This window comes from Vicugna pacos, chromosome 7 (assembly GCF_048564905.1).
Source record: "Vicugna pacos chromosome 7, VicPac4, whole genome shotgun sequence".
Taxonomy (NCBI): domain Eukaryota; kingdom Metazoa; phylum Chordata; class Mammalia; order Artiodactyla; family Camelidae; genus Vicugna; species Vicugna pacos.
In genome coordinates, this window is record NC_132993.1 from 68,313,158 (window position 1) to 68,339,728 (window position 26,571).

General features: G+C 34.7%; 1 protein-coding gene and 1 non-coding gene across 4 annotated transcripts in view; one reads left to right on the plus strand and one right to left on the minus strand.

Moving 5' to 3' along the window:
- Nucleotides 1–26,571, plus strand: part of SEMA3D (semaphorin 3D) — a 178,581-nt gene that overhangs the window by 76,339 nt on the left and 75,671 nt on the right. For all 3 annotated transcript variants that reach the window (XM_031679711.2, XM_072965104.1, XM_072965105.1), the window contains exons 4-5: nucleotides 3,343–3,503; nucleotides 20,275–20,337. In XM_031679711.2, the coding sequence (XP_031535571.1) occupies nucleotides 3,343–3,503; nucleotides 20,275–20,337 (224 nt within the window). The remainder of the gene's footprint in view (nucleotides 1–3,342; nucleotides 3,504–20,274; nucleotides 20,338–26,571) is intronic.
- Nucleotides 14,822–14,927, minus strand: LOC116281367 (U6 spliceosomal RNA). Its single transcript, XR_004190815.1, has one exon. It is a non-coding gene; the product is annotated as a U6 spliceosomal RNA (small nuclear RNA).

Consider the following 26,571-nt stretch of genomic DNA (forward strand, 5'->3'; position numbering starts at 1 on the left):
TCACAAGGCAACATTAAATCATTTTGAAATGATAATACTTCAGGGTAGTCACTATTTTTGCAGCTGTTTCTCCCTTGTCAAATTCATTTGAAACTCAACCCAATAGAATTGGTTATGGTACAAGAAAATAAAGCAAATGACAACGTCCACTTTATGTTCCTCGCTGTGTAAGCTGAGAGAGAAAATGAGATGCGAGATTCTTAAACATCTTCCTCCTCCCGTTGGCACTGCCATAATTCAGAAACTCACCATATTTTGGAAACTTCTGTGTCCCCATCCTTCCTGATTCTCATCCATCCGGAACGCTGCAGTCATTATTTCTCTAATACTCAGCTATAGTCTTTGTCACTTTCCTAGGTAAAAAATTTCAGTGGCTTTTTGATACCGACGTAATACCCAAACTCTTCAGCCTGACGTCTTATTATCTGATTCTCTTGAGGCTCCCTTTATGTTCAGCCTCACTTCTCACTGCCCCCACCTGTACTTTCTGTTTCAGCATATTGAACTACTGCAATTCCACTAATGTTAAGTGCATGATTTGTCTCAGACTCTGAGCTACATGTAGAGGGTTCCAAGATAAGTAAGACCTGGTCTCTGCTCTGAAGGAGCTCATACTCCATAGTAGGAGACATATTCAACGTGCAGTGTGTGAGCAGAATAATACATGATGGTATATGCCTTTGAACATACTACCTATTGTTCTGCTTGGAATAAACTTTTCTTTATATTTTTCTTGTAAAGCCTCTGCCTGTCCTTCAAGACTGTTCTCAAATATCACCTCTTTTGTAAGGTCATGCCCTGTTAATTACTTGAAAGATTTGTTAACATTCTGTGTAGACATCTATTAGAATTTATTTTGCTTATATTATACTGTCTGTACTTATCTCTTTGCACGTTGATGTGCGAGTTTCTTGATGGCAGTGCTTAGCATCCCTAACTGCGTGCTCAATACTTCGCATGTACTAGAAGCTTATAAATATTTGTGGACAGAATAATATTCCAAAAATATTTTTTAAAAATAGAGATACTCTAATCTTGATAAACCAGATTTAATGGAAGATGAAATAATATTCTTCTTTAATAAAATTTACTTGGCCCAAACTGGAATTTAACAAAGTAACAGTTAACATTTATTAAACTTTTCCCATCTTCAAGGCACTGTTCTCAGAACTTTATATAAAATTACTTACATTCATCACCAAGAGAATTATGAGTTGAGAAATATGACTTTTTTATAGATTTTTGTATAGAGTTTAAAAACACATCATCATTATTATAATAGCTGATAGTTACAGAGCACCTACCGTGTGACAGGCGCTATTCTAATACTGACCATATATTAACTCATTATTGCTCACACCTCTGTGATTTATTACATAGTTTCTATTAATTATTATCTTCATTTTAGAGATGAGAAAACCAAGGCACGGAGAAGTTAAATGTCTTGTCCTCGATCATACAGCCAGAGTTGCCAGGCCATGATCTGCCCCAGCTGGTCTGGCCCTAGAGCTCACACCCTCTCTTGTCAGGCTAAGTCACAGTTAATTCTGTAATTAATGTTACAGTGCATGGTTCAGAATAGTTGATTATTATCCAAGGGCACTGAAATAGTATGGATTTATATTATAACCTATTTTCCTGTATTAGTTGGGTCAAGATATACTCTTGGAAATCTCATGTGCTTTCCATTTTTCCCATTGCCTGATTGAATAAAAGTTTGTGTGAAATGTTTTCTCTTGTTCAGGCTTCAGATCATATCGGTCGTATCTATTCTCTCAGTTCCATTCCTCTCCCTCCTGTTCTACTTGACAATCAGTATGGAATATTTGTTGGCTCCCAGCCCTGCCCCCCCAAAAAGGCTCATTACATTTGAAGATGATAAAATATATTATTCCATTGTGTCTCTGGTCTGAAAAACTATTAAAGATTTATTTAACTTAATAGAAAAATAATTAGTATAGAGTTCAGACTTCCATCCAGTGTGCACAAACCATGAGTTATAAATATTAATGAGACGTTTGTTTGGTAAAGCCACATTCACTTGAGAATTCAAAAAGTATCATATCTTCTTCAGCATACAACCTTTTGGTTTGTCAGAATTAAGACAAGAAATCTATCTTAGTGGCTAAGGGAAATAACATTTAACCATCGTAAATTAGAAACAAGAGTGAAAGGAATTCTCAAAAATATGAGATAATAAAACTCAATGGTGGGTAGCTAGACTATATAGCCTTTAAATTTAAGGAGCTCAAATATCCATTTTCCAGAGGTTGAAAACTGCCATTACACATTTTAGAAGTATCTTGATGCCTGTTTCTGGGACATTATCTCTTTTTATTTTTCTCAATTAATAATGAATTGCTTGAACATTATTGTTTAAAATCCAGTAACAAATAATGGACTTTAATAAGTGATGAGTGATATTTTTACCTTGTTGATATTTAATACTCCAGGGTTGTAGAAAATGAGATGGTATGTTAATTACTTGGGGTAAAACATATTGAAAAGATTTGGGTTACTGTAAACCCAGACCTAAATTTAAATAGGAATCTGTCCATATCATAATCATAACTGATACAAAGAATCAGGACCTATAGACCAAAGATAAAGGGAGATTGTGACTGAGGTTATATCATCAGCTTTCCCACCGTATTTTTGTGACTTTAGGGCGTGTGGCTTCACCTTGATGGAATTAAATGCCTTTATTTATAAAATCATGAATTTGCACTAATTGATTGACTTCTTGCTTTACAGTTGTGATTCTGTTACTGATTCAGGGTCACATCTCTTTCAGAATCTATTGCTTCTTTGTTTATGTCTTCCTGAATATATGAAATAGGCACAGTGTAATCTTTAAGACATGGGCATCAATCTGAACACCATCAAAAGTAGAAGGGGAAAAAATGCCTGTGATTGATCACACACTTAGTTTGCTGCTTACTTTTGCAATACTACTTTGCAAATATTACTATAGGTAGTGTATTTACAAGTTTGCTAATATTACTATAGGTAGGTGCTTTAATTTATAACTTAAGAAGGTGAACACAGAGTTGTGAAAAATTTTGCTTTTAATTGCTTTTGTGTTAATATGTTTTACATTCATTTTAATATCATGCATTTTTGATACATCAGATAAATATTGTATCAATAAAATAGAAGTATAATAAATTACATCTATTTCGAATGAGTATGTGCTAAAAACTGTATATTGTTTGCATATATTTAAATTGGAGCTTTCCTATATATATGCATTTACCAAATGGAGCAATATATGTATGCAAGCAAATAATATTTTGCTTATTAAGAATTTTTTCTTTCTGTCCTTCTTTTGCTTTTCCATAGACTTGCTGCTTTCAAATAGCTGCATTCCCTTTTTGGGCTCATCAGAAGGACTGGACTTCCAAACCATTCTATTAGATGAGGAGAGGGGCAGGCTGCTCCTGGGAGCCAAGGACCACATCTTCCTGCTCAGTCTGGTTGACTTGAACAAAAATTTTAAGAAGGTCAGTTTATTTCTGTATGGTTGACTAGATGCATTTATTCCCATCGATGCCCTTTTCCTTCTCTTTTGTTTTAAGTGACTAGACATCGAACTCAATAGGTCATTTTCATGTCAAAAAAAGAACATACTAAAGGTACTTATTTTGGTGAGGATTGGGGGAAGGTAATTAGGTTTATTAATTAGTTAATTACTTTAATGGAGGTACTGGAGATTGAACCCAGGATCTTGTGCATGCTAATCAGGCATCCTACCACTGAGCTATACCCTCCCCACCAAAAGTACTTACTACCTCTATACATGTTTTAGATTTTTAGGGACTTAAGTATATATGCAAGTTCTCGGTTAAAAAATGAATGAGTGTGGTACTAAAACCTTTGAGAATATGAATGAAAGGCATGAAAAATTAGTGAATGAATACTACATTATAGAATAGAAATGTAAAGTCTGGATTTAAAACCTGGAGAATGAATTATTCATCAAGAATTAATATTTATGTCTGTAGCAATTCTTATAAAATTAAATTTTTCTTAACTTTAAAAGAACAAATAAGCATTCCTTAAAAATGATAGTGTGACTATGGTAGCAGTTTAACACCGCACTGTTTTCTCCATACTCTCACCTTATGTCTGAACAGGTTTCTTCTATGGCCTGATCACACTCAGATAGTGCAGATTAATAATGCCCTACTACGGGCTCTTTGAGAACAATTTTTCCACTTAAAGGAAATATATGCTAGTTATTCAAAACCCCAAAAGCAATCGCTGCTGTGTCCAACATTCTCAACTGACACTGTGATACCCAAAGAAGGACTGTCACACTTTAGGTCTTAGCAATTATTATTAGCTAGTAATTTAGCAAATACCATTACCTATGCAAACATAAATGGATACCAAGGCTAGAAGAGATGAATTACTGATGAGAAGACATAATATATGAACTATTAGGCATCTAGGAGGTATCTGGCTTTTTTCCCTTCTTCTCCAGAGGTATTGAAAAAGAAATACTAGGCGTCACTGCAAGATTTCAGGTCAGTAGTTTCCAATACTGAATTAAAAGAGGCTTCTTTCCATTTAAGAGTTGTTTATAGTCCATTCGAGGACTTTGAAACTTCATAGAGCTTTCATCTACAATGACCACTTTAACTTAACCCTCTAATTTTGAGATGTTTTTAATAACTAAATATCAGTTGTTCAGTTATTTGAATATTATCAGCACTCAGGGCTTTGTTCTACATAGGCAAAATACTTATTACCATATGTGCTAATGTTGCTTAATTAACACCCACATTGGAAACAATGTTTTTGCTCTTCTAATCATTTAATTTTTAAGTAGTACTTCCCCACATTTTGGAGCCCGCCAAAGGAAAAGAAATACTTTTTTATGAATGCTCAGGTGTGATAAAGAAATAACCTTTGAATGCAAATGTATATGCGTGCACTTCGTGTAATCTGTGTTTCTAGAAGAAAGAATGAGGCCTAAAATATTGCCAGTATTTTTCTTGACTTGTGTTAATCCAAACACTCAAACTCATAAGGTTATTATCTTATTTTTTTTAATTATTTTTATTCTATAGCCTGGATATTGTTTACAGTAAGGTGAAAAAATAGTTGATTATATGCTAGAATTTGAAAAACTTGCCCTTCATTTTGCCTTTATAGCTCCATTCCATTTCTTCTTAAGGGTGTATTTTTTCCTTAGGAATTTTTTTTAGGTACTCATACTCCTAGGAGAGCCTGTTGATGGTATCAGCTACTATCCCAGTCATCAGTAAATACCTTAGTAGGGGATGACTCTTTTCATGTAAGAGACCAAAGAAAATCCTACTCAACTTTGCAGTTTTGCTTTAAGAGATACTACATAGCTAACAAAGCATTTTTCCAAATATGTCTCAGTTTTGGTATAATAACAAAAAGCAATTCATACTTTTAAGGGAATTTGTTCTTGTGTTGTTCTCTGCCTCAGGGATTGGAAGAAAAAGTCCATTTATCTGAACTGAGTGTGTTAGATCATTGCTTAAAATAAATTCTGATAGCATAACTTCCTTCTGTGGCTATTTTAAGCAAAATCTTTCTTTGGCTGTATTCCATGCTTGAAATGTGCTAATATTTAATAAAATGAATGTTTATGAAAAATTGATTTACCCTTACGATGTTATTGAAATAAATGGTCGTTTGAACGCATTATAAAATTAGGGTCTGTACTAGAGATTTTCTGCCTAACTGATACTTCTTTAACTTTTTAAAATGAACAAGTCATAAAGGAGTTATGCATGCAAAGGTGAGAATTTATGTTTATGTAGGTATCCAACCGTGCCAGTGCTAAAAGGTACTTACTCCACAGTAGCAAGGAAGTGTCAAGATGTAGTTGTTCAGCAGTGTTTAGACCTACGTGATTTGCGTTGGCTCGTTGCCCTTCAGCAAAAATCCAAACTCCTCAGTGGAAGAAACCGCACATGTTGGGACTCTGTGGGGCTGAAGGATGTCCTTTGTATTCTTTTAGAATTAACTCAATTACCTGTTGTAGATTGCTTAATGAGTACAAACAAGGCTGTGCCTATTGAAAAATAGCCATTATCATTTCATATTTGCCACAAGCCTTTGGTACAGAATCACCAGAAATTATGGCAAAATCATTTACAAAACTAATCCAGTAACGAATGTTTAAGAGTATCCTTCTTATTATCTTTACTCTGTTCAGACTAGATTTTGATCTTCCACAATGAATGGTGCAGGTACACGAGCAATAAACTTTAAGTAAATGGCTGTGAAGAAAGAAAGTCAAAATTAGATCTTTCAGGGCATTTCTACTACCTAGAAAGTAAAAATTAAATAGACTGAGTTTTTTAAAAGTTTTATTTTTAATTTTTTTAAAAAACTGACATTTAGATAAGAGGGAAAAAAGATTCTGTTTGTTTGTTTGTTTGTTTGCTTGTTTGTTTTTGAGGGGAAGGACTATTTCTATAGGGACTTAATAGACTTAAGGGCAAGTATAAGCACACATCAATCACCAGGGATGTAATACCTCATAGTTTAAGTGGGTTTCTTCTAGATTTGATCCATAAGGTCTCTCTTTATTTAGGGCATAGCCTATGGATTCCTCTCTGGGACAAATTTGGGACAGATACTCACCTGATTCTCTGTTCCCATCCCCCAATACTAGATCAAAATAGAGCAATCAGGTCCAGTCAGAAGTGATCCTGTTCCAGGGACACAGATCTGAAACTGTATTTAACCACTCCCAACAGTTTGGTTGTTGGATGAGTTTCCTTGGAAGCCAACCATGAGATGAAGATTAGCTTATAGGAGATTTGTGGGGGAGTGTTCTTGGGAACAACACGTGGGAGAGTGTCACTAAGGAAGTAGCATTAGACAAAGGAGAACTGAGCTGTGATGCAGACCCAACAGAAGCCTTAGCTGACAGGCCAAGCTGATAACTTGACAAATATGTCAGTACTTTCTTCTTGTGTAAGTGATAGTACCATTATTCAGCTAGATTTGTCTTATAAAAGAGAATCTCTTTTCTCCTCATCTCACCCACTCACCATGACCATCTGTGTAATCTCTTAAAAAAATAAAAATCTAATTATTTCTTCCTGGTTTTTACACATCTGGCAGTTCTTGATTTCTGAGGAACTTGAAAGAACTTGAGGTTTCTGTTGACATCTAATACCCTTCCCGCCCATTTCTGCCCTGGGTTTCCTGCCTCATTTTCATCCTCCCTTCATTGTTCTCTCACTAGCTCTTTACTTTCTGCTTCCCTCTTTCCGTCTTGCTTCATTTTACTGTAACTAATGCATTAGTTCTTTCAAAATAAGTAGCTTACTTTCAAGTTTTGTGCTTTTTTTGCTACAACTTCCTAAAATTGCGATTTACTTTCTTGCTCATCTCATTCCTCAGTTTTGAAGGCATTTATCTAATTTTACTCTTTTACTATCTCTTGCTTTCCAAGAAAGTGTAACTATCTTCGTGTTTACTAGAGCATTTTCTGTATTTATGCCAGTGTCAGATGTTCTATCTGATAGAATTATCATTATCCATTTGGTAAATATATCCCCTGTTTTATTTATACACACTTTGAATGGGGCGGGGGGCTATTTTGCATGCACTTCTGATTCTCCTTTAGTACATAGTACAGTGTCATACACATAAAGGATAGTAAATAATGTTTATTTTTTTTGAATTGGTAATTTTGTTGTCTTTTTCTCTCTTGTGTGTGAGATGGATGGATATATTACTCTCAATCAATTAGTGTGCTGTCAGCTTACCAAAAAAGACCTTACTCAGGAGGTAAAAAAAAAAAAAGGAAATTTATTATATTCCAGAATAAGAATAATGTCTAGAGTTTGAGTGGCTACAGAGATGGTAATATCATCTTAACAGTGTTATAAAGGACCCAGTTCTTTCTGTCTGCCGTTGTTGGTGCTGGCATTCTTCTTAGGTTGGTAGCATGATGGCTGTAACAGATTCACGAATCACATCCAGACAGGAAATGTCAAAGGATAAAAGATCATTACTTACTAAGTCTCCTTCTTAAGAGCAAGAAAACCTTTCAAAGAATCCTCCCTCATATCTCATAGGACAGAAACATGTCAATCCCAATTCTGACACTTGAAAGAAGGGTGAGGAGACTGTGATTTGCTTACATCAATTATTAGCTGCTTTAGATAGAAGTGTTCAGGAATCAGACACATTGATCATTTTCCTTACAGAGAGAGAGTAGAAAACACTTTTTCTAGAAAATAAGAACCAAAAAACATTGCTTAGAGTTTTTGTTTCCTTCATTAATGTAGGTTTCCTGAGGGAGACAAAAATTTTCTCAGACAATCAAGAAGTGTATATTATCTCTTTGGTTTGAAAATAATTATAAAGATTAGCTAGTGCTACAAGGAAATTATCTGGAAGGATTTTTTTTTCAGGAGATAGCCTTGGAAAGTATTCATTGCAAGTAAAAATCCTTGAAATAAGTTATTTTTCTCCACACGGCATGGTAAAAATTGCAAAATCTGCTAACCTTTACAAATACTTCTCTTGCTTATGTAAGAGTTCATTTGCCTCTATGAAAGTTCTCTGTGATTCTTTATTTAATCTAAGCTTTGTAACATCTAATCTGCTGTAGATTTCTTCAAATTTGCTGATACCTTTTAAGTTTTCTCCCTGCAGTATTGTTAACTGATATTAGGAGTGACATTGTCAGGAGAGAATACATTACAATTTAACTAAAAGAATTAAAGACTACATCATTATTCTGTAGTACTTAGCACTATTGAGTAAATAATGTACAAAAGACATACTGTTAAAAAATAAAATCGTTAAATATGACTTAAGAATCATTGAAAATATTTGTAGCAAAATTACATCTAAAATAATGCTGCTTTGATTGATTTTGATTGTGACAGTCTCTGGGGTTGAAACCAATTATATGCATTTATGGAAGTAAACCTGGGGATACTTTTTAGTGATTGATTGTTGAATTTTTTATTTTGTCTTTCTACTTTAGTCAAGTGGTTTTTTTGTTTGTTTGTTTTTTCATTTTTTCATAAAAAATACTGATGTCTACCACCAGTTCTAAGAACAGTAACAGATTATAAAACTCAGGTCTTGTCACTGCTCATGCCCTAGTTAGGAAGACAAGACATAACACAGTTAAACAAGTTATAAGACAAGTCAGAAAAATCTTTAAATGTCCAAAATAATGAAATAGATCACATATTATAAGAATTCAGAGAGGGGAAAAAAATCACATGTTGTGCATGGGATTTGAACTACTCCAAGATGGATGGGCAAAATTTGAATGATTGTTAACAAACTATTTAAATTTGCTTAATTAGTTTGCATTTGGAATTGGAATGTGAGGTTTATTATTTCCTTGTTCAGTTAGGATTGGGAAAAACATGTTTGAGAAAAAGAGTAGAGGAGAATCGTGTTCTTCCTTCCATGTGTAAATTTCTCATGGTTCAAGTTAAAGAAACTAGATTTCCCTGCCCTAAGTCTGCACATCCTACGCCATGTCCAGAGTCCAAGGAATTTTAATAGTTCTTGAAAAAAGTGATCAACTGGATGGTTACTTACATCCATTTATCATTCATTTATAAGTGATACATGAGAATCCTGGTCAGTGTAGACATCACAGTAGTGAAAGTGTTGGACACTTGTACAATATGCTTTAAGGAACTATGGTTTCTAAACAAATTATCCTAACTTACACAGCATGTGTCACTTTGACAACAAGTGAACATCTCTACCTCAGCTAGCCTTAAGCAGTCCTAACAATAATTCATATAAAATCCAGAGCCCTCTCTATGTAAACTTTAGGAGTAATATATACAAGCTGAAAGTCTCACCCTCTCTCTTTCTCTCTTTTTTTAATGGAGTCATAGTTGACAGTTAAAAAAAAAAAAGTGCAATACTCTCTGGTTATGTTATTTGGTTGCTTTCTTGCTTTAATGAATTGTTGGGATCCTTCCATCTGAAAATGTTACTCATTTTGGAAGTGGTTCAAGCCATGCTTGGGCCGAGTGAGTCTCTAAACAGGTTGTAAGCAAAACAGGCCACAAGGGGAATGATGAAGTAAGTAGTGCTTTTGTATCTGTATTAATGAAGCATTTGTTTCTTGTTTGTTTTTATTTTGTTTTCTCTCTCTCTTTTTTTTTTCCCACATGGGCTATAGAGGCAGATAAGTAGACCAAGAGAAATAAACTGACTCTGAGACTATAATTATTTATTTTAACTACTAATTAACAGCAACTGTTATGTCATCTCATGGAGTGTAATAATGAACAACTTTATCTGACCTCCCTCAATCACTTTCAATCTAGTCTATGGGACGAGTTCTTCTCCCTGGACCTGTTGGATGGCTCCAGCAGACCCCATGGCTTTCGAGGCCACTGTTAGGTAGTACAGACAGTTGTTATCCAACAATTAAAAGATCCAGTCTAATGTAATAAAATGCCCAACCTCATTTAAAATTGAACCTCCATTTGCTCTGCCTGTCCCCGTTTGTTCACGCTGTGGGAGGGAGGGCGGGCTCCTTGCAGAGGCTTCTTCTCTTGTCCCTGCCTAGTGTTTCTCCTCTTCCCTGAGCTGTTACACACAGTGTCTGACCCCTTTTCAGGAGGAGAGGAGAGGAGAGGAGAGGAGAAGGGTGTAGAGAGAAGTGTCTACTGCCCTTATCAGAGGGACCTCACTTCTCAACTTTCTGGCCTTTACAGACATTTAAAGGGTGAATTTTCTTTCATAAGCATCTTTGTAAGTTTTTGGAATTTCCTTTTTCTGGAGTTCTTTCCTTTGCAGTTCTTTGGATAAGTGTGACTGCATTTCTTCTCTGACTGTTATGTTCTCATTCTTTATCCTGAGACAGATGGCAGTCCTGCCAGGTGTTAACTTCTGAAGTCTTTTCACTCAACACTCTTGAATAGGACTTGAGGTGACCTCATTCCATCCCGTTTTTGAGCGAGTATGGTTCCTGTCTGTTCTATAGGAAGCTGTTGTGTATATTTTTCTGAATACAGCCTGGAAGTACAGGCTGATATCAGTATGGCCACTGCTCCTGACCTGTGTTTCCATAGCAGCCTGTCAGTCTCTGTGTCGCTCTTTAGACATTCCTCCACAGGGTCGCACAAACTACATATTCAACAACAAGTGCTTCTTGAGGTCCCTTTAAAGCCCCTTCCCTGGCACTTGCTCCTCATGCTGGGGCTTGTAGGACACCTGATACAACTGCCTCAGACAAAATATCCTTCTCAAGGGAAAGGAAAAAAACTTTCTAATCTCCAGTACCCAACTGTTTCATAGCTTGAACATAAATGAAATCATCTAAATGATTCTTGACCACCTACCTTGAACGCTTTTGCATCCTGAGCTAGCATTCATTTTGAATTTTTTCTCGCCTAAAATTTCTTTTCTGACCTCTTGCTGTACTATCCAACCCATAAAATGAGCTCTCAAAAGAATGTAACTTTACCTCCAAATGTTATGGGCAAGCTCATTGTGTATCATTCCCCAAATACATCCTTTGAAATCATGGAGTAACCAAGGGGAGAATGTAAGTATCCTTATTAGTATTATTTACATTTTGGATATTAATACCCTTAATCAGAACATTTACTGTTGTACATCTTGTTGCCCATGTTTTTCAGTAGTTTCTGTGGGGTTCTAGCTAAGCTACAACTGAGAATCTAGATAAATGAGAGTGGAGGACATGCAGTGATCCATTTTTAAATAATCTTAAAATTAATCTTCAAATAGTTCACTTTCATTTTAAAACAATAATTAATCTTTTTTCCTTTTTATTTAACTAATTAAAATATTTTCTCTTGAAGCTAATGGGTGTCAACACTAAATGTTGTATATAAACTGTTCAAAGAATTGCTATATTAGCTCACGAGAAGTGAAGAACTTTAACTGGGCCCCAACAAAAACCTGTTGTCTAGGCTTAACAGTAATGAAGACAAAGACAGTATAATACTTGACATTTTTATGTTTAAACTAATTGGTTTGTCTTTAATGGAAAAAATGCTAAATATATGTCTCGGGGAGAAAAGAAACATTTCCTAGGTGTTTTACAATTAGAAAGAAATGTATCAAAGCAATATACACAATTTGTGGCCTACCTAAAATAACTCCATATTTTTATGGAGTAACCTGAACAATTCCATTTCACCTTGATAAGACTTAGGTCCCCACATTTATCTAAGAACTTTACTCTCTTGTTTTTTTTAACCAAAAAATAATCACAGTTACTTAAAAAGAAACAGTGGACAAACTTAAAGCTAAAACATTTAAGCTAGATCTTGGACACCCTGAGAAGATGGAATTTTTTTTAGTAGATTGTTAATGGAGTCATTTCATGTTTATAAATGTGATAGTGCTTTTTCTTCTACTTTGCGATCGTAATGTAATTCTGAATTTTTCTCCTTATTTAGCATGAAAACTGTGTATGTAATTAGAAAAATTAGATTACTTGAAGTTCATCCAACTATGCCCCTATTTTAAGCACTTTTATTAGGAAAATAACTAATCTAAAGGAGATTGTGACTTTAAATATAAATTTAATATTAATACGTTAAATTAAATATAAATTTAAATATTCAGTGGAATATTTAAATACCCTCCTTTGTGCATCATGAAAGGGACTTTGTTATTTCCCTTTCCTTAAGGAAGTCTACAACAAGAGGGTGTTCATACATGAAGATCCTGTACTTGCTTGCTTTATATTGAGTATAAGCAGAAATGCCTTTATAAATCAGAATGACCTTCTGACTCTAATGCTTTACGCTCTAAGTCTTATTTAGGGGGAAAGGCTCAGAGTAAATAACTTCTCATTTAAAATCAAGTTATTGATAAAAGAAAACTACCACTCTTTTTATTCTTAGTTAGTACTTGAAAAGAAAATATAAACCCTTGGAAACCATGTGGACATCCCAATAAATTAACTTTTGGTATTAGGCACCCTGCTTAGTTTCATGGTGATTAATCTGCTCCAATTGCCTGCAGAGCACATGCTGTCTCGTAATCACAGAGGTAAAACAATCGCTTCGTTCATGGATGTGCTGGCTCCCCCACCCGCGTGCTGATGTGCAGGTCCCATCTGGTCACTGTAACAGACTGTTGGGATATTGTCAGACTGCTTAGACTTCTGCCAGAATGCTGACAAGAGCTCTTTCTCTGTCTCCAATTTTCAGGGAAATTTTACAGATCACTTTTCAATAATTACTGAGTGCTTCCTATGGATGTGATGCTCTGCCAGGTGCTAAAGATGGTAGGAAAAAAAGCATTGTCCCTTGTCAGTTGATCTCAGTGATCACTCTTTAAGAAGATAATGGAGACTGTGACCTGTATTCTGTACAAAGTTTTGAAATCTACCCATAAGCCTTACTGCACCAGAAATTCAAAAATACCAATTCATTTGTAGATTTCTTCACTTTCCTTTTAATGTGTGTGGTAGAGTAGCATTTCTCTCATTTTCATTCAGTGCATATTTATTGAACTCCTACTATTCCAGGTAGAACACACTTATTCTGAAGATAATGCTGAGATGATAATGTTAGAAAGCGCAACCTTCGCTACTAAGTGGTGTAGTCGAGACTCGAACTCACATCTTCAAGTTCCACTGCATCTCATTGATCTTTATGCCCGGAAAAGGTCCCAAACTACATCTACTTGCAAAAACAAAAGGGCAGATGGATGTGAAAAGCATGAGCACATGGGAATTCAGAGGAGGTTGGTGGAAGAAAGCTAAATGTAAAAGAGGTTTTGAGCTGAGTCCTAAAACCAGGAACAGGAGAGACAATTCTCACCTGGGACATCATGAAGGAAGCTACATGGGCAAATCAGACCCAAAACTTGAGAATTTAAACTTCCCTTTTGTAACAGTTTCTACCCTAGCCACTTTCAGTTTTACAAGCTTTACCTTTGGCTCTCCTGTCCTTATTTTCCAGTACTTTATCTGAGCTCAAATCTCCTCCCTCAATCTGCCCTTGGACCCAGAGTAACCATTGCTCCCTTGGTTGTTCAAATCCTTTTACCATACATCATTTAGAGCAGCATTTTCCCAACTTTTTTACAACCATTCAAGAACTTGAATTTTGTTCTTTGATAGAGATGGCCACTTGCATTTTTAAGGCTCTGATTTTTTGGTCTCTAATTAGGTTTTACGAACAAGTTGTAACTTCCTCTTCTGTATTCCATTCAGTTGTTTTGGCATCTCTGAATTAGGCCAAAGGGCATTTGACTGACCTTGCACTTGCTAACTTGAGTCAATTAAATTGCTTCTCCAAAGATGAAACAAAGAGCAGATATAATTAGAATTTCCTTAGGATGTTGTTACAAGGCCTTATCGTTATTTGAATGTTTCTGTAACTTGCCTAAGATTAAATAATTAAAAATAAATTGCCTGACATTTCACCTTACTACTTGATAACTGTTAATAAACTATATAAATTCTAAATGGAAGAATAATTGTCAGAGACATCGTGAGTTCCTCCTGCCTATTTATATTCAAAATGAAGTAAAAATGCTTCAAAAAACAAACTTTTGAATTTTGAGTACAGATAAGCAAATAGAATCAATATAACTAGATCATAGGTTGTATTTTTAAATGCATGCAGCTCCCTTGGTATTTTCATAAGAAAGTGAGTATTAAATCTCTTATGAAAAAATGTATTTAAAATATAACTTTACAGCATATGAGCATGTATCAGGTGACACTGAAGACAATTTTCATTTCATTAGAGCCATTTATTTTCAAACTAGTAATCTATATTCTGTAACTCTTAAAGAAAAAAATATATATACATAAACACTTTCACTTTTTTTTTTTTAAAAGAATATGGAATGCTTCACAAATTTGTGTGTCGTCCTTGTGCAGGGGCCATGCTAATCTTATCTATATCATTCCAATCTTATCATAGGTATTACCAAAGTATTACATACATACTTTTAGAGGTTAGTATTTGATTCTTCCAAGTGTAAAAATGTAACATGCGAAAGTTAATCCTTTGGAAATGATCAATTTCAATGGTGAAATATGAAAACTACGTAAACATACTAACATGGTTAAGTCAGTAAATCATGAAATACAGGACTGACTTATCATTCATACTTGTTTTAAAACGTTAACCCATAAATGATCACTTCCAAGTAGAGAACTTTTATAAATGTGTTTACTTCTGTTTCCCACTGTAGTTTTCTGTTATCAACGTGATCTCTAAGATTAGCACTCAAATTAAAGCCAATTTGCAACCCTCAATTATTTAGCAGTTGTTCAATTAGTAGTTACGACCTAGATAATTATGTTGAGAGAAATTACTGTGCTCCTCTGAATCACAGAAAAGATCTGTTTGATTTCTGATGTCTGTCCTGCATGTGGGTGGAGAGAGCAGCTTTTTACATATTTGAGATCCTTGATGTCTGTGGCAAGGTCCTGAAGACTACTCCCACCAAAAAGATAGCCTTACCAGCTGTATCTGGTACATCGTACAATGTGAGTTAAGAACTAGTATCCTATGGGAATATTTCAGGACAATTAAAATATGGCAGTTATACAAGTAGCATTTCTGCTTTTGGTAAGCCTCTGTTTGCTAAGCGAGAGAAAAATGTCTGTGGATAACTTTCTAAGGGAGTGATACCGCTGCATCTCCTTCTAGAAATAGGGGTATGCATTTTGCTTTGTCCTGCTTGATGCAACTTTTAATACGGCATGATGCTGCATGTGCAGAGCCCTCAAGTGCAAGAAAATGTGTTCGTCATTTTACTGCTGATAAATTCAGAGGGCAAGGAGAGTGTTAATGATCACTGCTTTAAAACTTTCACATTCCTTAATGGTCAAGAGGGCTTTTTAGAGATACTGTGGACATTGTATTTTTATGTGTGTGGTATGATCTCTGTCTGAGAGTGAGGCAATCTGCAAGCGTACTAACTGGACTACTAAAATGATTTTAGGGTCTCAGGTACCTCTTGGGTTTTTGTGTAAACCATGCTGAAACTTGAGACTATATATGAAATATTCTATGACCAATCAGAGTTAACATCTTTCTCTCTCCCTCTGTGTGTCTTTCTGTCTTTCTTGCTATTTGCCCCCTCCATATACATATACACACACATACACACACACGCACACACACACAGTTTGACTAGAAACTTACGGAAGTGGTGGAATGCTTTTATATAGATAGAGAAAGAGAAATAGAGATATATATGTCACTTCAAAAGATTATTGAAAAATAAATGTTACTTGAACATATTTCTGCCAACCCCATGTAAGTATAAGAGTGTGTAGGGGTTTGTGGTTTGTTTGTTTTACTTTATTTTTAGATTGAATTAAGTGAATTTTGTTTTTTTTTTATTCTTTACCAACAAGGGATCAAAAGGAATATTAAAAAAAAAGCCCTTTATTCTAATGACTAGGTGGCAAGTAAAAGAAAATCTCTCCGTAAATCATAATTAAAATGTTAGCTTTTAAATATTGGCACAACTACAATGATTTTTTTTTTTCCTTTTAAGTAAATGTTTACAGTCTGGAAGACAATCAGATATCTTCTAGATTGTTATTATTAAGGTAATTCTGTTTGTGATTCCTAAATTCTTGACAGCGCTGTGTCAAAATAGGCCAATACATAATCTCAGTAACTTTGTTTTTAAGTCTTGAATGTTTCCTTAAGAAGTAAAATGCTCTTTGTGATACTATCTTAGAATTTCTGTGCAATAACGATTTAAGGATAATTTCTATTTTTAACAAGTTTTTGACTTTATGGGATTGAAGGTGAGTGATGAAAAGTGAGACAACATTTTAAAGAAAAAAATCTGCTTCATAAACAGAGATTAGAAGATTTATTAAAGTTTGTTTCTAGAGTCCAACAAATTCTCAGTGCTTGAGTATCTTTTTATAACATTTACCCACTAATTAGAAACCAGTTCTCAGAAGCTTGTTTTTTTAGTTTTCTTGCTTCATTTATTAGGATAACACAATTCAATTTACAATTGTATGACTGAAAATTAATAACTGTAAATGTAAATGTACAACAAAACCATTAAGATATATTTTAGAGATTTATATCCCTTTGCAAAGAGAAAAAAGAATCTGCAGTTATTGTTTTGGTGTCAGGTCCTTAGGACAAATTTATAGTTGAAACTATTGAACTAAACTAAACTATTACATTAGAGTTGAAACTATTAAGAGCAAGTCATTTCAAACAAGGGCTCAGAATTAGGGACTGGTCAGGACCCTGTTTCCTGCTCAGTGCCCTTCAGTGCTCCCTGAACATCGTGGCTCCATCCTCTGTGTTCTCTTCTCACTTCATTTGTGTCTCCTTTGGAAATTCAGTTCCCCTATTTGTTTATAGATCTATCTTCCTGACACATCTCTTAGCACCTCATTGCTACAGAATATACAGGATATACAGAAGGCCCTTTATAATTATGTGTCCAATGAGCCAGTAACTACTCTGTGCTAATGTTGGACTTTCATATAGATTTCAAAAATGATGTGAAGATTGCTTCCCTATTTTGTCAGTCTTTAAATAACTCCCTCCTTTTTCAGGCTCCTATAAATATATTCAAAATCAGTTTTAGAAATATCATTTTTCTCATCATTGACTTTAATCACCCAGTACACTGGTGTAATGTAAAAAAAAAAAAAAAAGAACCCTGTGATGTTCTTTCTCCTCTTAAAGCCACACTTAGTGTGCAAGAGTTCTGTTTTTTTTTTCTTTTTTTAATAGTACTAATACCAATAAACTATTGAGGTATGATGAGATCTACAAATATTTGTTCTAAATTTATTTCCGAAATGTGATTAAATCAGACCATTCTATAGAATAGAACAGAAGAAAATCTGACATAATAAAAGGACTTAAATGTCAATATAGACTAGAGACCAAATAAAATGAACTAGAAATTAAATTAATTGATAGATCATAGACATGCATTCTGTGCACCACTTATTTTCAGTCCAACAATAGTTATCCTTTGTAAAATCACTATAATATTCAAGAATCAGCATATATAGAGATGAAATTTTGCAAGATGAAAGAATTCTGGAGATTGGTCACGTAACATGAATATAATTAAAATAGCTAAGAAGGTAAATTTTATGTAAAGTATATTTTTCCACAATTAAAAATAAGAATAAAAAAGAGTCAGCAAGAAAAAAAGGGAGAAGATACATTAACCTCATTCTTTCAAATGTGAAGCAAAGGTTCTATAAAATTCAAGATGTTATTTTTAAAGGGAAGAAAAAGAATACTCAATTCAGTATTTTTGCTACCAGTGATTACAAACAAACAGACAAACAATAAAAAACAACTTGAAGAAACTTTCCAATTTCCTGCCAGCTACAGTGTTTTATTTTTGCTCTTCATTTATTCATTTATTTAGGGCTTCGTGATTCTAGGTTGATGACTGACTGTTGTCATTTGGCCTGTGCATGGCCCATTTTAATTGATTTATTTACTAACTTACATTGCTTAGTTGTTTTTAATTATGTATTAAACACCTGAAAATGCACCATCCAGAACAAAAGCTAAGATCTGTTAAATAACCTGTTTTTTACCGCCAATTTAACCTTTTTCTTTTTACTACTCTTGGGTAATCATCTTTCAGAATACTGTATTCATCACTCTCTTGCTTTTCTTTTCACATACTTATAGGATCTACATATATATCTTCAAAGTATCTCTTATTTTAGTTGCTGTCAACATTATTCTAAGGAGATCATGCTGTTTGTCATTTGACAGATCGTGCTTTTTTCACCTAGTTAGGAGTTGCTACTGTTTTTCATTGCTGTAGTCCATTCAAGTTCTACTGCTGGCCACTTTTCAGAATGGTGTGAAAGCATAAATGCAGTGATTTTAACCATTTCTCAATAAGTAGCATCTTTAGGTTTTTTCTGTGAGCCACATCAAGGTTAGCTGGTCACCGGAGCCTGCTGCTGGCTCAACGACCCTACCTCTGTACACTCTTCGATTGTAATTTGTAGTTGCTAAAATGTGCTCTAAGTGAACAACCTTACTTCATTTAAAAATTGCAGAAATTTCGTCGTATTTGTCCTTTAAGAGAGTGTGAGTGCTATTCTCTGTTCTTTATTCAGAGACATAAAGCCCTAAATTTTTGCTATGAAGATAATACCATGTAAACATTAGTGACTTCTAAGTCATTTGGTAATTCCAGGTTTAGCAAGTCTTTTTCAGTGTATTCCCTCAGGATATTTTCCTTTTTCCTCACTTATTAAAACATTTTCTGCTAACATTGGTGAGAAACGTAATAAGAGTTTGTCAGGAACTCCTAGAACATACATTATTAGCAGCTCAGAGCTTGACTTTCTTGTTTCTTCTTGCCTGTAGCTTAACAGAGAGGATTTCTCTCTGTAAGCCAAGGGACTAATACAACTGTTCTGAGCCTTATTTTGAAAAACTTCCTGGCAGAATTTCTAAAGTTTGTTGAAAACAAAACAAATTATTTGTGATGAATTCAAGACTGATTCAGGAATTCAAGATGAATGCATGATTAAAAGTGACCAAGGAGCCTGCTGCCCTTGTCCCTAATCACTTGCACAAATGAAATTTATCACGCAGTGGTTGAGACACCACCCCCGCACCCCCAATTCAGGAGACAGACTCTGGGTCATGTTTTAGTTCTGTTGCAAACCAACATCATAGAACCTTGCGTTGTTATTTAATGACTGTATAAATAAGTTTTCTGACCTGAAAATGGGGAGAGTAAGTATAGCTATCTCCTAGGGTCATTGTGAGATTTAAATAAGGTAATGCTTATAGAATGTTTAACTAAGTCACACATGCTATCTCAGTTCCATCTGTGTTAAATATTGTCAGCAAATTCACACTGATCTTTGACTTGGAGTGGTAACATATGCTTGTGACAATGAGCTGTTTCCCACACCTCTCTGCACATGTTTGTAATGCACTGCCACTCTGAGCAAACACAGGAAAACAGGGTAGGAAGAATCTCTCACTTGAGCAAATGCTACCCTGAAATTCTGTTGACATCACAGAAGTTACGGCCTCCTCAACATGATTTGTCTATTACTAAATAGAAATTAGATGATTGACAAATAAGAGCAGGTGATTTTAGCCAGTTTTTTCTCATAAACTTTTTAGGGTGGTTTTGGAAAATATTTAAATCTCAAAATTCTTACATCTTATCTAACAAAATGCTCTTGGATTAATGTTCACTCTTTAATTACACACACTCATTTTCCTAATTAGAAATGTGGAGTGTTTTAGATATGCAAATTCTAACACATCTTGAAATGTTTTACAGATTTATTGGCCTGCTGCAAAGGAACGGGTGGAACTATGTAAATTAGCTGGGAAAGATGCCAATGTAAGTATGACTTTAAACAGTCTTTAAAAAATACCTTTGTTAAACTGGTACTGATATGATAGCAAATATTTATATTGGGTTTTATTGAATTAATGGCATTAGTGTAGTATTTTTAAGATTATACCAATATTCTATGTAAAGATTAATATGGAGTATAAAATATTTCTACTATGCCAAAAGAAATGAGTCTCAGAAATTTAGAAGAACTGTACTTTCTAAGGTGTTAATTCTGAATATTATTATTTTCTTGACCAAAAACAATCTCAGAAATATATTTAAAATATTTAAAAATAAACCATCAGAAAAGAATGTATTTCTGGGATTGTGTATTTTTCATTTAATGCACATATTTTGTGAGTGTACACAAAATCATTAGTTGTTTTAAGCATTACAAGCACAGACTTGATATTTTATTTAATTTGGGGTGAAATTAAACTTACAGCATTTACAAGAATTCTTTCAAAAGTTTACATTATAGAGATATAAGAAGAATGGTTGAAAATGAATAACACAACAAGAACAAGAACTGGAAATAATTCACTCAAATTTACATAAGCACATCTAGGAAATAACTTACAGAGGATAAATAGTGGGGTCCTAGTATAAACTTCTAGTTTAAGCTTGCTTAAGGACCGGAGAAACCCCTTAGACATGAATATCTGCCATCACCATCTTTGGGGTGTCTCATGTAGGTTGCTTTTGCATTGTCCAAACTGTCCTACATGCGCCCCAAACTGTGTTGCATGTTTTCTGTGCAGCAGTGCTGTGGCTCTGACTGCCTCTTCCCATCGGAGTGTTCTGATTCAGGCCAGATGCTCTGTGTTCTGCCCTGACTTCTTGCACTGTGGTGATAGGGAGAATTGCTCTTTTTTTGGCAAAATAAATCACTTTCTGACTGTGACCCAAGACGAAAAGTTTTAACTCTGGGCAGAGGCATGGACATCTCGAGGCTTCTTTTGCAACATCCTAGAATGCTTGCTTTAACCACAATAACCCAAGAGAATTAAGCTGAGCAATGCCTTTCTTTGTATTTAATAACAGCAAATAGTGTGGGTTATATGAAAGCATAATTAGATTAGAAAGCCTCACTTTATCAGTGTGATAAAAGTAAAACAATAGGATACATACATGTTTCTTAATGAGTTAAGGGGAAGTTTAGAAGATTAAGAATCCAAGACAACAGGTTTGTTCACCAATTTGTTTATTTATTCAACAAATATTTACTAAGAGCCTAAATATGTGCATAAATTTGTGTGTGAAGCACTCATGGAACTTTTGCTTTCCTGAGGGATACACATACTACACACATGATTACGTATACACAGAGGCAGTACAGTGAGCCCTTGGTATCCATGTGTTCTACATCCAGAAATTCAACCAACTACGGGTTGAAAATCCTCCCCCCAAAAAATTTCAGAAAGTTTTAAAGAGCAAAACTTGAATTTGCTGCCTGCTGACAACTATTTACATAGTATTTGCATTGTATTAAGTAATCTAGAGATGATTTAAACTATATAGGAGGATGTGTGTAGGTTGTGTGCCATTTTATATAAGGGACTTGAGCATCCTTGGGTTTTGGTATCTGTCAGGGTCCTGAAACCAATTCCCCATGGATACCAAAGGATGACTGTCCTGTAAAACAAAATAATCAAAATACAACAGAAGAGAGAAACTTTTGATTATACCTGATTTCATATTCAGTCACTGTTAAATGTGATCATTTCAACCACATCTATGTTAGCAGAACTATATCAGGGAATATTTGCTTCAAATGCAACGGGAAACAGTTTTTACATTTATTTTACTAGAAATAAAAGAGATTAAACTATTCTAGAATATATTCTTCCTCCCATGTCTCTAATTCCTTCACCCTGTTCAGTATCAGGTGCCCTGTGAGCAGGCACTCAGATCTGCAAAAGCATCAGTACTTTTTTGAACTTAGGAGAAAAAAGATGTTTTGGTTATGATTTATCCAGAAATTTTCGTTGCATAACAGTAGAAGCATGTCATAAACAGTGTGAACACTTTTATGTTTTGTGTTTCACCAGTACTGGATGTATGATAAGGAGGCAAGTAGGAAAAGGGTGTTTTATATTTACTCCAATAAAGTTACGTCAACTTTCCCATGGAATAGATGATAGATAAACACTCAAGGTTGGTCAGTGAAGGTTTTAATTGGGACAATGTTCTCAGTTCAGTATGTTCACTAATTCGAGTTATATAGTAACTCAGTTGTCCCTATTATTAAGCTAAAGCAAAGATGATAAACTTTTTTGGAATTGATACCTAGAGAGTACCTAAGACCCAGTATATGGGACCTATTCTTCCAATTCAGTTGTATTGAGGAGCTAGTAGTCACCTCTAGGTACACCTGCTGTTAACCTAGGATTAGAGACTTGGGGAGCTTTTCTCTTTCTACTGAAGTTGGTAAAGTTTGCTGTAGAATTCTGTAGGAATGATACAAATTTTTGTCTCCTTCTTTTCAATTTGACCCTTTAAGATAATATTATGTATTAGAGTTACTAAGAATAGCTAGCATTCTTACAGCACTTACCACTCAGTGCTTTATACCTATAATCTTATTTAATCCTTACAACAATACTACATGTTAGCTTTTATCATTATTCCTCATTTTCTAGGTGAGAAGACTGAGGCCAGAGCAATTAAATGACTTGCCCAATATTACATACATAGTGAATAGTGAAGCCAGGAATTAAATCCAGACATCTTGCCCCACAATCCGTGCTCTAATAAAACACTATAATCTACACATAAAGGTCCAAATTTGATGTAAAAAGACTAAAACCTGTATCCCTCAAATCATTTCTCTCTTCAGTATCACCATAATGTAGACGCTGATTTTACAGCATGACACAGATTTTGGCCAACAGAAAACTGAGACAAGTGTGTGGTTTTACTGACATTTTTTACTGCCTTTGGCATTACCCTCTCTCCTCCCTTCCCTCTAGTAATTTTTACCTGCTTCCCAAGAGTATGTTTAGAATTAACAAGTGTTTGGAAAGACTGTCCCTTTACTCAAAGGTACTATATAACTGAAAAATAGTGAATTATTTACCATAATGAAAGTTAGCTAATTGGAATGGGGAGGGAGTGGAAGAAGAGGAAACACAAGAGAACTATTCCACTTTCTTGAACACAGTTCCCAGTTTAATCCAAAGAAGGGAAGAAGTGACAGGAAGCTATTTGGTTATATTTTATTTCTGCTTAGAATATTATTCAAAAGAAAATGCTGTAAAAGAATGGGGTAGATGGCTCAGTCTAGGCAAAAGAATGCACAGGGTGTGGGCAGCTTGGACTGTCTGTCCGCTTAACTGTCGGGGTGCACAACCTTATCAATGGAGACATTATATAGGGTTAAAGATCTCCCTCTAAGGTTCTCTGATTACATTCTTTATTTTTTTTAAGAACATGTAAAAGTAAAACAAAGTGTTCATTGTAGAAAGTTTGAAAATTATATAGAATTCTGTAAATATCTCTTCCCCCATGAACATTAGCCAGAGATAGCTGGTGACATTTTGATGTTTATTCTTCTATCTTATCTATTTACTATTTTTCAGAATGAAATCATTGTATACATAGTCCCTTAAAACATTTTTTTTTCACTTCGCAGACTGCCATGAAGATTTTCCCATGTCGTTAAATTCCTTTTTATAACACTACTTTTAATAGCTATACTGCATTCCTTTATATATTATTTCATCACTCCCCAATTGTTAGAGTTTTGGTATAAATCCAGTTTTTACTATTGTAAATGATGCTGCACATAAAAAACCTTATATATAAATATTGTGAACATCTTTGGTTATTGAGTAGAATTACTGGTCAAAGGATAAAAAATCTTTTATACACATTGTCAAATTGCCCTCCAGACAGTTTATGTGTCTTAAGCTTTAACCAGCAGTGATGCTCTTGAGAAGGTACATTTCCCCTTACTCTTGCTAATATTGCATGTGGCATGTAGTTAGTAGTTAATATGAATACACTAATGAGTAAAATAAGTGTATTAAATTTTTATCACAGAAAGAAAATTATTTTTGTTGTTTCAGCTTGAAATTCTTTCATTACTATAAATACTGTTTTAGGTAATTGTAAAATTAGAGTTTATATTTATGTATTATTACTGTGTGATCCACACATGTAAAAAAATTCTTTCCAGTTATCGAATTTGATCTATAGATTTAAAAATATTTAAATAGGCATATCTCTTAATTTTTTCCTTTAAAATGGTTTTCTTTGTCCTTTTACTTTTCCTCTAAGTATTAATTTTTATATTTTCTTTCTTTCTTTAATTGTATTTCTCTCTATATACCTGTAAGGATGTATATGAGAAGTAAAATATTGAAGCAAATACTATTACTTGTGAGAATGAAAAGGTTGATACTTTTTTTCCTATCATGGGTGAATGATACTTTTTAATTCTCTCTCTTTCCAGTGGACCTCTGGGAGGTGGGAAAGGAGGGAGGAGGTAGGAGGAATAAGGGAAGGAAGGAGAAGTTCAATTCTTTTCCAGAGTTGAGTCTATTATTCACTGAACTGAATTGTTTGGTCACATGCAATAACTCTTGCCATTGTGGTCAATAGCTCATAAGTTAGCCAGCTTTCAGGGAAAGTTGAAAAAAAAAAAAGCTGCTTCTCCAAGTTATCTTTCTTCATGCCTCACAAAATTACACTACCATTGATAGCCATGCAGGTCACTAAGTGAATTAAATCAAGTTAATTATTGCTCATGCTATTTAAGCACAACTTGGAAACTTGTGCATAAAAAGAAAACAACACAGAATCTTTGAGACTTGAAAAAATAAGTTATAAATTAAAAGAGAAATCATTGTAAAGTTTTTTGCATCCCTTCCGGTATTTGGCTGAAATGTCCACCCCAGACAAAATTTAAAGTAAGAGACCTTATCTTTTAGAATCTCTTTTCCCAGGTTTTTTTCCTTCAGGCAGCTAATGCCTTTTCATTGCCTCCAGGCCACTTAGAGAACTGCCCTCCATCAATGTCACCGCAGAAAACTTTGAGCAAAACTGACTTCTTTGTAAACTACGTCAATTAACTCAGGACTCATCCGTACATTGTTCTATCCCATGTCAGCCCAATCTGAGAGAAGAGAGGAATTTCATAAATAAATCCTTGGTAATGTCGCACCAAGTCGGTTACTTTTCAGGGCTGACTACATTTTAATAAAGTCCTCCTGGAAAAGGATGTGAAATGCTCTGGGTGTGATTCGGAGCTTGTTTTCTTTAGAATCACTAAAATTGTATCTCCTATGTGCCTAAAACTTCACTGTGGGCCTTATTTCCCTTTTTAAACAGTGCTGTGTCTCTCCTAGTCCCTAATCTTTCTGACTGCATAATTTATAATCTGGAAAGGGAGTTGTTTTATTTCTTTAGACAAATATTTATTTCAGAATCTTGTAAAATCACTGCGTTAGTCAGCTCGGGCTACCATAACAAAATACCATAAACTAGGCTGCTTAAACAACCAACATTGATTTCTCACCATTCTGGAGGCTGGGAAGCCCAAGATCAAAGTGCCTCTGACTTAGTTCCTGGTGAAAATACTCTTGTAGGCTTGATGGCCATTTTCCTATTGTATCTTCACAAGGCAGAGAGTGAGAGCAAGTGCCTGGACTCTTCTTATAAAGGCACTAGTCCCATCATGAGGATCTCATTGCCCTGACTTCTCCTAAAGCTAATTACTTCCCAAAGGTCTCACCTCCTAATACCATCACCCTGGGGAGAGTAGGGGGTTGGGGGGGCAGTTAGAGTTTCAACCTATGAATTTTGGGAGGACACAGATATCTACTCCATAACAATAACCCTCTGAATTCTGTGACTATTTGATAAAACTGAGCTTTTGAAAAAATAATGAAATCACTGGCAGTGAGTCAACCCCACCTCACTCCAGGCATATATCTCTACCCTCCCCCTCCCTGTGGACTGTTCCTTATGTAAATCTCTTAATGGGGAAAGACTGATAAATAGAAGTCCCTTAAGTGAGCATGAGTGAGCAGAATAAAGGCTGGAGAATATTAGAATCTCTTACCCTAGCAGTGAAGCCATCATTACAATTTATTTGAGGATCACATGCATTTTTTATACTTTTGCCTTGACCTATCTCATAGTACTGTGTCATTATTTGTTCAAAGCCATCAGTATGGCATATTTACTCTCTGAATTAGGTTTTCATGTGCGGTTGCCTAACATGATGTTAAA